The sequence below is a fragment of the Diabrotica undecimpunctata genome, chromosome 1 (assembly GCF_040954645.1).
Source record: "Diabrotica undecimpunctata isolate CICGRU chromosome 1, icDiaUnde3, whole genome shotgun sequence".
NCBI lineage: Eukaryota > Metazoa > Arthropoda > Insecta > Coleoptera > Chrysomelidae > Diabrotica > Diabrotica undecimpunctata.
The window spans coordinates 34,209,652-34,222,714 of NC_092803.1; the positions used below are offsets into that span (position 1 = coordinate 34,209,652).

At 31.4% G+C, this 13,063-nt stretch overlaps 1 protein-coding gene across 1 annotated transcript in view; it reads left to right on the forward strand.

Moving 5' to 3' along the window:
• LOC140437699 (protein amalgam-like) overlaps positions 1–13,063 on the forward strand; it is an 889,271-nt gene that overhangs the window by 666,338 nt on the left and 209,870 nt on the right. The window contains exon 6 of the mRNA XM_072527401.1: positions 11,274–11,402. Within this exon, the coding sequence (XP_072383502.1) occupies positions 11,274–11,402 (129 nt within the window). The remainder of the gene's footprint in view (positions 1–11,273; positions 11,403–13,063) is intronic.

The following is a 13,063-nucleotide window of genomic DNA, read 5'->3' on the forward strand; positions in this document are numbered from 1 at the left end:
GTATCTTGGGCAGGAGTAAACGTAAGTAATAATACCAATATTAGTTTAATGTAATCAGCACTTCATTGTTTTAAGTTAAAAAAAGACCCTACAGGTAAGTAGTCAATGGAAAGTAGAGCTCCTATTCCATAATGAAAATGTACCTAAAAATGAAGAAGGTGATGATCAGTCCAATATGGAGAATTTTCCCCTAAATGCACAGAGTGCATCGATGCAACGGAGCAAATAGGCACGAAATTGCTCTTTTTATAATAAACAAGATTTATTTGTTTTATTCTAAGCTATTTTCCAATTTCCTAAGTATTTACCTGACAAGCTGATTTCTTCTTAATATTTGTCTTTTTTTCCTGTTTTATTTATCAGCTCTAAATTGGTACGTACCTCTTCTGGAAGTTCGGTTAGCTCCCAATCTTCTAATGTTGGTGATTCTGATGCGGACCTATGTGAATGCCGATGATGATAATGTATCTTCTACATTTACAGAGGCCTCTTAATTATTATACTCATGACTATTAATAAACCTAAAAGTAGAAAAAGAAACACTTGTCCGCACTAATGGAATGCAACTCATTTCTAAATTTCTTCTAAAACTCTATCTAAAGTATTTAGTTGTCGGTCACACTTAAAATGAGGGTGACAGCTCAATGATTTTTTTGACCTAAAAAAGTTAAGTACTAAAACAACTACAATTTTTAATGAAGATGGCCAAGGAAATACTTTTAATTTCAACGATATTTGTGAAATTCATGTAAAAAAGCTCTGTTACTCACTACTATTTTAAAACTTCATTTACGCAAGAGAAGTACAGATCAATTGATACCACCAAGAAAAAAACTAGAAAATGTTTATAAAGTATGGGTATTATATAACTAGAAAAGGGTTACACTGGCAGCCTCCAATATCTGATAAGAAAAAGAAGAAAAAACCTTATTAGGCTTATTGAAGACAAGAGTGTCCCATCAATTCTCGCTGATTTCTACAGACATTAAAATCATTGTTAATCATAACTTTTCCCATTATTATCAATAAAAAGTTTTTTATTGTGTTCTCCTTATATAGTTGTTTTTAAACACATTTTCTCAAGTAACTCGTAGTATTCTTTATTTCAATTAATAGGATGACAGGAAAATGCCAGTTTTGTCTTTGCTTTAATTACTCTTGAAAGACAAGATGTTGATGTGCATTAGTGGCACAACTAAAAATAAGGGTTGAATTTAAGAGGTCTGGGTTACAATTCATTAAAGGCTAATTAATACTTTCCCAAATACACCAACAATATTTTTTTAAATCCCAATCCGTGCAGTAAAACAAATAAAACAAAATTATTGGCACTCATTTTTTAAACATCTGCTATGGGAAATTACCAGTTTTTGTGTTGTGCCACTAATGCATACAGCCGACGAAATAATTGTTTAAAAATGTTTTAAGTCTGAGTGGTCGACTCGCCTAAGCATTCCTACGCGTTTTTTTTTGGTAGATAAGAAAGTAATTAGTGCCGACAAGTTAAGTCTTATAATAAAAGCCACATCATTCTATCACAAAAATCCAGATCCGGTCTTAAAATAAATTAGATAAAAGTTAAATTAGAATTAAATTAAAATAATAAAATATAATTGACATTGTAATTTAAAAATTTCATTAACATAGGAAAATAAATAGAACTAACAAAGGAGCAGGAAGTGAAATAGATACAGATGAAGAAATGGGACGCAAGAGAAGAGGCCAGAAGGAATATTTTAGAAGAAGTAAAATGACAAAGCGAACATCTTAAAGTGACACGCTGAGAAGGAAAGAGGAAGAGAATGTCATGATTAAAACGTTGCAACAATTAAAGGGAAAAAATAAAGAAATGATAAATAAAATACAGCAAATAGGGAACAAACTAAGCTAGAAGTGCTTTTAATAAGATGGAAGCAATATTATGCAATGGAAAACTCAACATCGACATTAGAACTAGAGTATTAAGATGCTACGTATTTTCTGTCCTGTTGTATGGAGTTGAGGCCTGGACAATTACAGAGGCGGTACAGAAAAAACTCATTAACTTTGGAATGTGGTGTTATCGAAAAATGTGGAAAATATCTTGGATATAACACATAACAAATGCGGAAACGCTACGAAGAATGAAAAAAGATAAAGAAATACTCAACACTATAAAGAAAAGAAAAATGAACTACTTTGGTCACGTACTAAGAAACGAGAAATGCGAATTAAAGAGGCTGGTCATACAAGGGAAGGTGGAAGGCAAAAGAGGACCGGGCAGAAGACGCACGTTCTGGCTGAAGAATCTGAGACAATGGAGTGGGAAAACGTCTATAGAACTTTTCAGAACGAATGCAGAGAGAGTCGAATGGGCCATGATGATCGTAAATGTCCTAAGGGATGGAGTACGTTAAGAAGAAGAAGGAAAAAACAAATAAAAAGTAATAAACAACTAATAGAAATAAAGGAGGAAAGCAGAAAAGTAAAAAACGACGTAAAGATATTACAAGACAGGATGGAACAACTGGAGAACACAAGTAAAAAGAAAAGTTTGATTATATAGGGTTTAAAAATAGATACAAATGATGCGGCCAAACTAGAAGAAAGCATGGAAATATTTATATCACAAGAATTGCAGGCGCAAATAGAACTATGCCATAGAAACAGAAAGCTTCACGGATAAGATTGAGATACTAAACATAAGACAAGTAGGTTAAAGTATCATGAAGATCGCATCTACATTAGTAATGATGTGATGTCAAAAGAAAAAGAAATAGTTAAAATAAAAACAGAAAAAAAAGGAAAACAAACAAAAGAATGGAAATGGGATGAAGTACTAGAAAAAAAACATCTGGGGAGGTATGTTACAGAAACGGCAAGGCCAAGGAATACGACCATGGAAAACTAAAAAAATAAACACAAAGGAAAGGCAACAGTCCAAGGAAATAATAAAAATTGAGACATGGAGTGTAATATGTGGAGAGCTTGAAGAAACTTGAGCTATGAAAAAATAAATAATATTCAGCTTTTTGAATTTAGTTAACAAATGAAGCTGGAAGTTGAACCATTTCACCAGTAATAGATATTGAACATGTCTACCAAACATTATTAAAATTGGATAAAGATATGTAGGTGTTTATCTTTTTTTGTCACTCAGTATGTATTACCCAAAGTCTTTTTTATTCTGTGTTAATCTAATCAACATTACGAAAATTAATTTTTCATGCTGTCTAAATAAAAATTTTTCTTTTGTTTTAAACACTGACTCACTTTTTTATAATTTTATATAAAAATGGAGAGCTAGGAGAGAAAAACGTACGTCAATTATGTAACTTGGAGGATATTATGCGTTATCTTTATTGGTAATCAGTGCTACCAACTGCTTAAATGGGTCAAATTTAACCCTTAACTACCATGGCCAAAAATAGTAACATTTGTATCATGGCAGGGTCAAATTTGACCCCCCATTGTTTTTTGTATCAAAAAATATTCTTTTTTTAACTTGTTTTATTTTAAATTATTTTGTTTACAGCTACTTTTACATTTATATAAAAATAAACAAATTTGGTTAATTAGATATAACTTTATTTAAAAAAAACTTTTGTATTCAGTCAAATTAACATAGCTATGCACTTTCTCGAATTATAAGAAAAATAATGACAATGTGCAGTTTTTTTATATCCAATGGTGAAATCTAGGTATCATAGCTCCTACCTAAAATAAAAAAAATCGATTTAGATTTCGTATCTCAAAAATGACAAGCATGATTTTACCTTAATTTTCAACACAGCTTATGCATAACGTCTGTATGCGGGAATGATTTTTGCAAATAAAATCTCGACATTCATCGCACGATGAGCTTTCTTTCTTTTGGTTTTTGGAATATGGACATATTTTACACCTTCCCCTCTTTTTTCGTCGTTGTGGCTCTGGATTTGCGGCAGGCATTGGTTCCTGAAGTCCGGAAACTTTAAAAATGAAAAAATTACGTTAGCATTTAATCCTGCAATGTCCAAAATGCGAAACCATATTACTTGAGGCCATCTACGAGTTCTTCTGCCAGTTTTATAGCATGCACATTTCTTATCCAATGAATCCACCCCACCTTTTGTCTCGTTGTAAAAATTTATAATCTCTGGCTTTCCATTAACCATTGTATTGGATTGATGCATAATTGACACTAACAACACTGCACGATTTTTCTTGGGAACAAAAGATATAAGGCTCTCGCTTCCTGTAAAACCAAATAAGGCAGAATTAGGGGTCCTGTTTTTTTGGGGTTGAAATTCAGCAGGAACCTCTCTTTTATTTCTTTTTAAAGTTCCAACATATGAAATTTTATGGCTTCTCAGTTCTTTTATGAGCTCAATGGACGAAAACCAATTATCTGCTGTTATGTTTCTATTTGTACCAGAAATTGGTGGAATAAGTGTCAAAACATCTAGAGTGGGGATGGATAACTTTTTTGGATTTGCTCTGCGTGTATCTTTTCCAGTATATATAAAACCATTTAGCAAATACTGTGTCTTAGATATTGTTCTGAAGCTATTTTCTTGTGGCATTTTAAATTAATTTATATTTAAATGGGAATAAGCCACAATTAAAGGTTAAATGCGTTTATTGACGTTTCAATTTCCACTTCGGAAATCGTTCTCAAAATACAAAATCCGAAGTGGAAATTGAAACGTCAAAAAACGTCTGGCTTATTTTTGAGATACATCCTGAATTGGCACCTTCCTCTAAATGCAATAAGCATTTCATCTATTGTGAGATATTCCCCACAGCTATAATTGGACTGGCAATTAATTATTAACATATTAAAAATATTGGATATAGCTGCCAGTTTATCTCCGTGCGCAATACGTTCTTGTCTAGTAGCTGGGTCTTCAAAACAAAGGCTTCCAAGCAAAAAATAAAATCGGTTTAGTGACATGGTTGCTCGAAATATATCACTGCCAGTACCACTCGTAGCAAATAAAGACCTTAAATCTTCATTATTGGATTAAATACCCCAGCTAAATATAATAAGCCTAAGAAGGCCTTTAATTCAATTATGTCAAGATGATTGGTATATTGACACGATAAATTGTGTAAATTATATTTAGAAGCCATATTAGTTATTCGTTCATTGGTTTTCTTAAGAATTTCTTGCAATATATCGTGGCTAATAATACATTCAAAAGCATCAACTGGTTTCTCTGGCATACTAGCTCGAGCTTTTCCAATAACACCAGATAAATGACTAATTAAATTATGCTTACGTGTACGAGAAAAGGTGGGAGAAGTTTTAAACCACTTGTACCTATTTTTGCCATAAAACACATCCCTTGAGTCAGCTATATCACTTTCTTCACCCGAATATTCACTACCAGTTTCGAAATTATTAATTTGCCAATTTTTTTCGTCGTCATCGTCCCATTCCTCTTCACTGTCTGTTTCGTGATCACTGTGTTCACTAGCCTGGTCTAAAAACTCACTGTCACTATCTAGTCCATTGTCCATAATTTTTTGTCCCTCCTCTTCAAGTTCTTTCTGTGTCAGAAGACGTTTATTGCGACTACACCCCGCCATTTCAAATTACTCGTTAATTGCACTAGAAACACTTATACCATAAGCGGGTCAAAATTGACCCTATGCGTGCCTAACTCTGCAATAGTAACAGATAAACTAACGGAATTTTCGTAGATCGATAAATCACCTACCGGTCGAAGATTAGCAGAAAGCGCGCAATGCTCAATCTATGTTTCGGTAGCGAAACTTGGCATTAAAAACGCGGGGGGTCAATTTTGACCCCGCCATGGTACTTAAGGGTTAAAAAATAATGTTTTGGACAATTTTTTAAAGATTTATATAAAGTTGTATTGAGGCAATTTATCAACAAAATACTCGTGTTCAGCGACCTCGAAAACCTGCAAAATTTTTATTGTCTATGCGCTTTGGAAATGCATTTTCCTTATGCGCAAAATACAATTTTAGTGCTTTTTAGTGCTTCATTGCCTAGCCTAATAACTTTTTGTCTTGTTTTAATTAGTGTTATCGAATACTATTACTAGAAACAATAAGTGTTTTGTTTGCAAGGTCTTTGATCTTTTTTTAATTATTTTTAAACTCCACTAAATGTTAGGCGGATGATGCTACATATAAAAATTTAACTTCAATACGTTTTTCATCATTTTTAAATATCAAATATGATTTCTTCAATATCAACTGTGAAAAATTGTCTCGCTGAAAATAATAGCTTTTTTTTGTTTCACGGTATACAAATGTAGACGACTGAAATCGAAGAATATGCTCCAAGAAAACGATATAATTCTCGTTCCGATTTGCATTTTATTGGATTGGGATATGATCGTATTTTCCGGCGTATAAAGATAGTCGTTACTAGAACGGGTGGCGCATTTTCCAGTGTACTTCACATAAGTTTAAAGTTATATATTCTGTAACAAGCGGAAAAGAAGTTTAGATCTGATACAGTTCTTTTCCGGAAAATAACTATGTTTTGTTGATGTTTTCAAATAAATAAACAAGGGTATTTTTAAATTAATAAATTTAGTTGTGTGTCAGATATTTAAACCCTGCTGTTTGGGTCTGTTTGACCCCAAAAAAAATGTATTTCTTATTTTGCAAATTATTACGGGGCGTAACGTTTTGGTGTTTCGTGACTTTATTATATATGAAGTCTTTTAATTGCATACGAGACAAAAAATCAACTTTCTGATTTTTTTGATAAAAATTAAATTGTTAACTATAGTATGTTCGGGTCAATATGATCCACGTATTTAAACCGTTAAAAATTACCTGTGTACGTATGTTTAGTTGGCAGTATTTTGTATATTTTCTAACATTTTGTCAGTCAGGTACGTCTATAAATACAAACAAGTTTCTACAAGCTAGAACTTTTAAAAAATGGTAGTGTAGCTGGACGATGTCATTTAGAAGGAAGTAGGGGTGATAGACAAGTGGTAGGCTGTTAGGACACTGATATGCCAAGCGCATTCATTTACATTTCAAATTTCGATCTATGTTTTCATGTTGATAATGTCGCATCGAGGAACGCTAACCGAAAATGAGCTTCGCGAGCTCGCGAACGTATCAGAGAGTGATGAGTGCATATCAGAAACAGAAAACAATACAAATAGTGAGAGTGAGGAAGAAAGTAGTGATGATTCTGCTATTCCATTTTACGTACAACATCCTATAGAACCTTCTGTAACAGTTCCTTTAAAAGACGGTAATATCCAGTGGTCTGTAGATCTTCCTTATCAACGCGGTCGTTTTTCCACGGTCACTGTTATAAATAATGCTCCAGGAGTTACAAGGTACGCATGTGCACGAATTTTCAATACCAAAAATTCATTTGGCGCACTCTTTTCTGACATAGTTGCAAACCAAATTATAAATATAACCAACATGGAAGGAGGGCGTGTTTTTGAAACCGACTGGAAAGACCTGGATAAAATTGGTTGTCAAGCATACAGTGGTCGTTTATTGTTAGCTGGAGTTTTTAAGTCCCATGGCGAATCAACTAAAAGTTTGTGGAATGAAGAAACGGGTCGTAGTGTATTTCGAGCAACAATGTCCCTGAAAGTATTTACAAAAATTTCGCAATTAATTTGTTTTAATAACAAGACTCCTAGACAGGATAGGAGACGTACTGATAAACTTGCTGCAATACGTGAAATTTGGGAAAAAATTGGTAGAAAATCTACCAAAATTTTTTAACTCTGATGAAAATGTTACCGTCGACGAGCAATTAGTTGCCTTTAAATGACGCTAAAAATTTGGGCTTTATGTGACAGTAAAAATTCGTATGCTTTAAAATTGCAGATCTATACAGGAAAGGAAGCAGGTGCTTAGCCGGAACGGAATCAGGGAATGCGTGTGGTGTGCGACTTGTGTAGTGATTTGAAAGGCCACAATATTACTTGTGATAACTCTTTTACATCATACAATTTAGGACAACTTCTTCTAAAAGGAAAAAATACAATGCTGGGGATTATAAGAAAAAATAAGTCAGAGCTTCCAGCGCAAATTGCGAATAAAAAAGTTCATAGTTCGCCTTTTTACTTAACGCAAGATACCACTGTTGTTAACTATATTCCTAAAAAGAATAAAAATGTTATTCTTATGAGTACTTTGCATCATGATAAGGCTACTAGCGAAAGAAATGACAAAAAGCCCCAAATTATTTTAGATTACAATTCCAGTAAGGGAGCAGTGGATACTCTAGATCAGCTTGTTGGTACATATACATATAAGAGAAAGACAAATCGCTGGCCTATGATTGTTTTTTATAATATGCTCGACATTTCTGCTTACAATGCGTTCGTTTTATGGACATCAATAAATCCCCAATGGAACACCAACAAACTTACAAAACGGCAAATTTTTCTTGAGAAATTGGGAAAAACACTGGTGAAACCACTTATCCTTTCCAGGAAAAATTTACGTAGAGAAGATGGAAATTCTAGTGAACTATCTATAGACCATCCAACTCCGCCTGCTAAACGAGCACGCAGAAAATTTTGCTCTAGAAACGATAACTAGAATATTATTTTAATATAGTATATAGTAATTATTTTATAACAGACTAATATTTTATGTTGTATATGTCACAAACATATTTGTAAAGCCCATTCTTTTTTTACTGTCCCAGTTGTAAACTAAATTAAATTTTGTAGCTAATTTGTTCTTAGGCTTTTCTGGGAAAGCCTTTATTTTTGTTAATAAGATTTAATTTACATTAACATCATAATTTTTGTTTAATTAACTATAATTTTTTGTTAATAAATTTTTGTTTAACACCATTCACTTATTTTATTTCGATTAAGGACCTTAAACCATAGTTGGGTCATATTGACCCGAATAGTACATTTGCATAGTTGACTCGAACGGTATAACAGGGTTAAAAAAAAATCAAAATATAGGAAAACAAATACTAGTACTAACAACAAAGTATTCTTTTATTTTTTTTCTTGTATTATGTTTGGCAATTAAAGTTTTGAAATCATATGATCAATAATAAGTTTATTTGTGTGAGCTGAAAATAAATCAGTGGAGATCTTGTGATACCACTAGTGGACGTTTCTGAGCTAAAAAACTTTTGTTTGACCTAGATGCCTTTTTCCAGTGATCTTGCTCTGAATTATGATGTGTAGAATATTATACATCTCTGGATGTCTCATCTTATGGCCAAAATATGCCATATTTCGAATCTTAACTATTTTGTATATTTCTAAAGTCATAGTCATTTTTTTCTTTAGATGTAAATCTTTCGTTTTTATTAGTAGAAGCATATTCATAATATTCTCGGATACACATATTCATGTTTTAACATGCATTTTATTAAATGTACAGTTACATCAGCAATAATGTCATTTTAATATTCAATTTTATTTATGTGTATAATCTTTTAATTTCTTTACTCCCGTTGAAGCTATTAAATAAATGGCGAAATATTGAGCTTTAGAAAAAACAAAGATTTTTATTTAATATAGACCACATACCCGATATTTCCAACATATTTATAAATTGTTTTTTGGTCGAAATAATCACGTTAAATATATATATATATATATATATATATATATATATATATATATATATATATATATATATATATATATATTGATATGATATGGGAGAAATAAAAATGTTTAAAGAAAATAATTTATAAGTTATATACTAGATAATATTAGATATAACAAGTATTTGGTTATTTTAAGAAGTTATATACTAGAGAATTTAATAAAAATTATTTATGTGAGGGCATTTTTAAGAAATTAGCATATAATAATTGTAAAAAGTTGTATTTTAGTAATTATGATTTTGTAGATATATTTAAGTGAGCCATGTGCATAGGCAACCAACTATACAGTAAGTGACAGACAGAAATTAATCATTTTTACGAATTTAAGTGGGGTTATAATAATAATGTTAGTTTAAAATGTTTAATTTATATAAATTTACTGATTTAAGTGTTTATTCTGATCTGAAAAGCCTAAATGTCAACAAAATTATTAATAGAAAAGTATGGAATTCTCTAGATCACCGGAGATGGCCTTGTTTGCGAAATGGTTTGTTCCAGAAAATTCAGACATGTATTTAATAGAACAAATGGAACATGATTTCTTACCAGATGGTTCTGGATCATCCAAAAAGATATAAATACCCGGTGATTTGGATTCAAGAAGCGGTCAGGCAGTTTTTTAGTAAGAAGGCCCATTAAGTTAGTCAGTCAGTTGTGAGTTATAGTTACTATTAGTCCAGTTTTAGTATGAAAATTAGTTAGAGGCAGTCAATCAGTTATAATTGTTCAATATAGTGAGTTAAATCAAGATAAGAAACAGTATAAAGAAAATATTATTAAAGATAATTTAAATGTTATGTATAAATGATGATAATGAAAGAAGTATTAATTGAATATTAAAATTAAATAATATTTTGGTGATTGGATATAGAAAATCTATAGAAAAGAAGAATAAATATAAATGCTGTTTGCTGGTTTGCTTGGTGGTTTATAAATGCTGTGAAGAAAAATATCTTAAATTGGTAGAAGCTGATAATTGAGAAAAGTAATTTCATAAAAACAAGGATAACCGAAGCTGAGAAGAAGACATTTGAGTGGTGATTATAATCTATATAGTGGAAAACAGTTCATTTAGGCATTCAGTGACAGAAAGGTACAAAAATTTTGTTAATATAATTTAGTTAGTGTCATAACAATTTCAATTTTGTAGATAGTTTGTTTAAATTTTACATTGTCTATAGAATTTAATTAGTTTCATAAGAATTTCAATTTAAAGATAGTTTATTTTAAATTTACATTGGCTAGGTTAGATATATATGTGTGTTTCATAATAGATATAATAAATATAATTTAAAAAAAAGTACTTACAAACTAATTCTTTGAGAACCGCGATAAAAACCCTATATATTATATTATTAAAAATACTCATTGCTCATCATAAACAAACAATACATCATAACAATATATATATATATATATATATATATATATATATATATATATATATATATATACATATATATATATGCATATATATATATATATATATATATATATATATATATGTATGTATGTATATGTATATATACTATATATATATACGTGTTTATGTATGTATGTATAATATCAGGTACCCTTTCAGGTGTAGGGTTATAATTAAATTTTATCTAATTTTAACCATTCACAAATTTTCTACAGTAAACATTACTCATGTTTCTCTGTCTATTTGTCCTTACTAACAGCACGTTGTATTTATTTACAGTCGAAACATACAATGGCTCTAGCATGCATTTTTGGAGACTAGATCGGCGACAAATGGGAGCTTATTTGTGCATCGCCAGCAACGATATCCCACCAGCAGTCAGCAAAAGAATATCTCTGAGTGTCAACTGTAAGTATACCAATTTCTGTTATTTAATCTATTTGTTGTTCGTGATATTTAGGTTTTTCTTTTCTTGTATATACCAAGAAAAATAGTTTACGTTACAAATGGAGTAGAATACATCAAAAATGTTATTTGTCGTGGAAAATAGTTTCTTGTCGTGATAAAGTGTCTTGTTATTTTGTTTAAAACCATACCTTTGATTGGTTCAATGATTTCTGTAAAGAATTCTTTAAAAATCAATTTTTATTTTTAGAAGATACTCCAGAATTTAAAAATTTGCAGGTTAACGTAAACTCGGACAGAAGCTTCATTTACATTATTCTATTCGATCGTGTAGCGGCTGCTCTTCAACTGGCGGAATATATATTTGCTGGTGTTACATTTTTTTGAGATTTATTATTTTTTATCTTTGTTATTAATTCTTCTTTATCCAGATTTGATGGTTCTTCAAGAAGTATATCATACATTGTAAGGTCGGCTGTCGCATTCATCTTATTAATTGTTGCTAGTGTCCTATGATGAATTTAAGTGCGTGTCAAAATATTCTACCCATCTTTCTAATGTTGTGATCTTATTATTCAGTAGAAATCCTTTCACATTTTTTAAAAATGTCGTAATTTTCGATCTGTATTATTCCTCGTAAATTTTAGGTAAAATTTCTTATATCCTTGTTCTTCTTTCTCTTTATAAGCAATTCTGCTTGTTCATTGGTAGATTAATCCCTCTATGGAGGGTTGTCACTAAATTTTGCTTATGTGGTTATTTCATACTTTTTTTCTATTTTGTGTCCGTTCATTTATACACTTCACTTCTCTTTCGATCTCTCAGCGAATTTCCTGTAATTTTTCTGAGTACTCTCATCTCTGCAGTTTCCAGTAGCCTTTGCGTTGTGGCTGTGTCGGGTCTAGTTTCTGAGGCATATGTCATTATTGATCTTACAGTGGCTTTGTAAATTCTTGACTTCATCTCAGTGTCAATGTGTCTTTTCCGCCATATTGTGTTATGAAGGCATCCTGCCAGTCTATTTGCTTTTTCTACTTGATCTCTCACTTCTTTGTCCAGGTCTCCATAGCTAGACAGTGTAATTCCCAGATATTTTATTTCCATTACTTGTTTAATACTGATGCCATCAATTTCTATTTTACGTCTGGTTTGTTCTTTGCTGACTACTATTGTTTTAGTTTCCTGAGATGAGATTGTCATATTAAATTCTTTCGCTCTTATGTTAAATCTGTGGACCAATCTTTGTAGACTATCTTTGTCTTGGGCTATCAATATTGCGTCGTTTGCGTAACAGAGTATTTTGATTTCTTTGTTTCCCATTCTGTGTCCTCTTCCTTTTTTAACGGTTTTGATGATTTTATCCATGATCAAATTGAAGAGCATGGGGCCCAATGAATCCCCTTCTCCTATGTCGCTGCCTATTTCTATAGGTTCTGTAAGTTGTCCATCTATTCTGACTTCCATTTTGTTGTTTTGGTAGATGTTATCGATAGTTTTTAGGGGAACTTCTCTATGGTGCAGAAGATGGATTACATCTTTGAGTCTTACTCTGTCAAACGCTTTCTTTAGGTCAATCAGACACAGAAATGCTGGTCTATTATACTCTAGTGATTTCTGAGTAATTTGCTTTATAAAGAATATTGCATCTGTACACGATCTTCCAC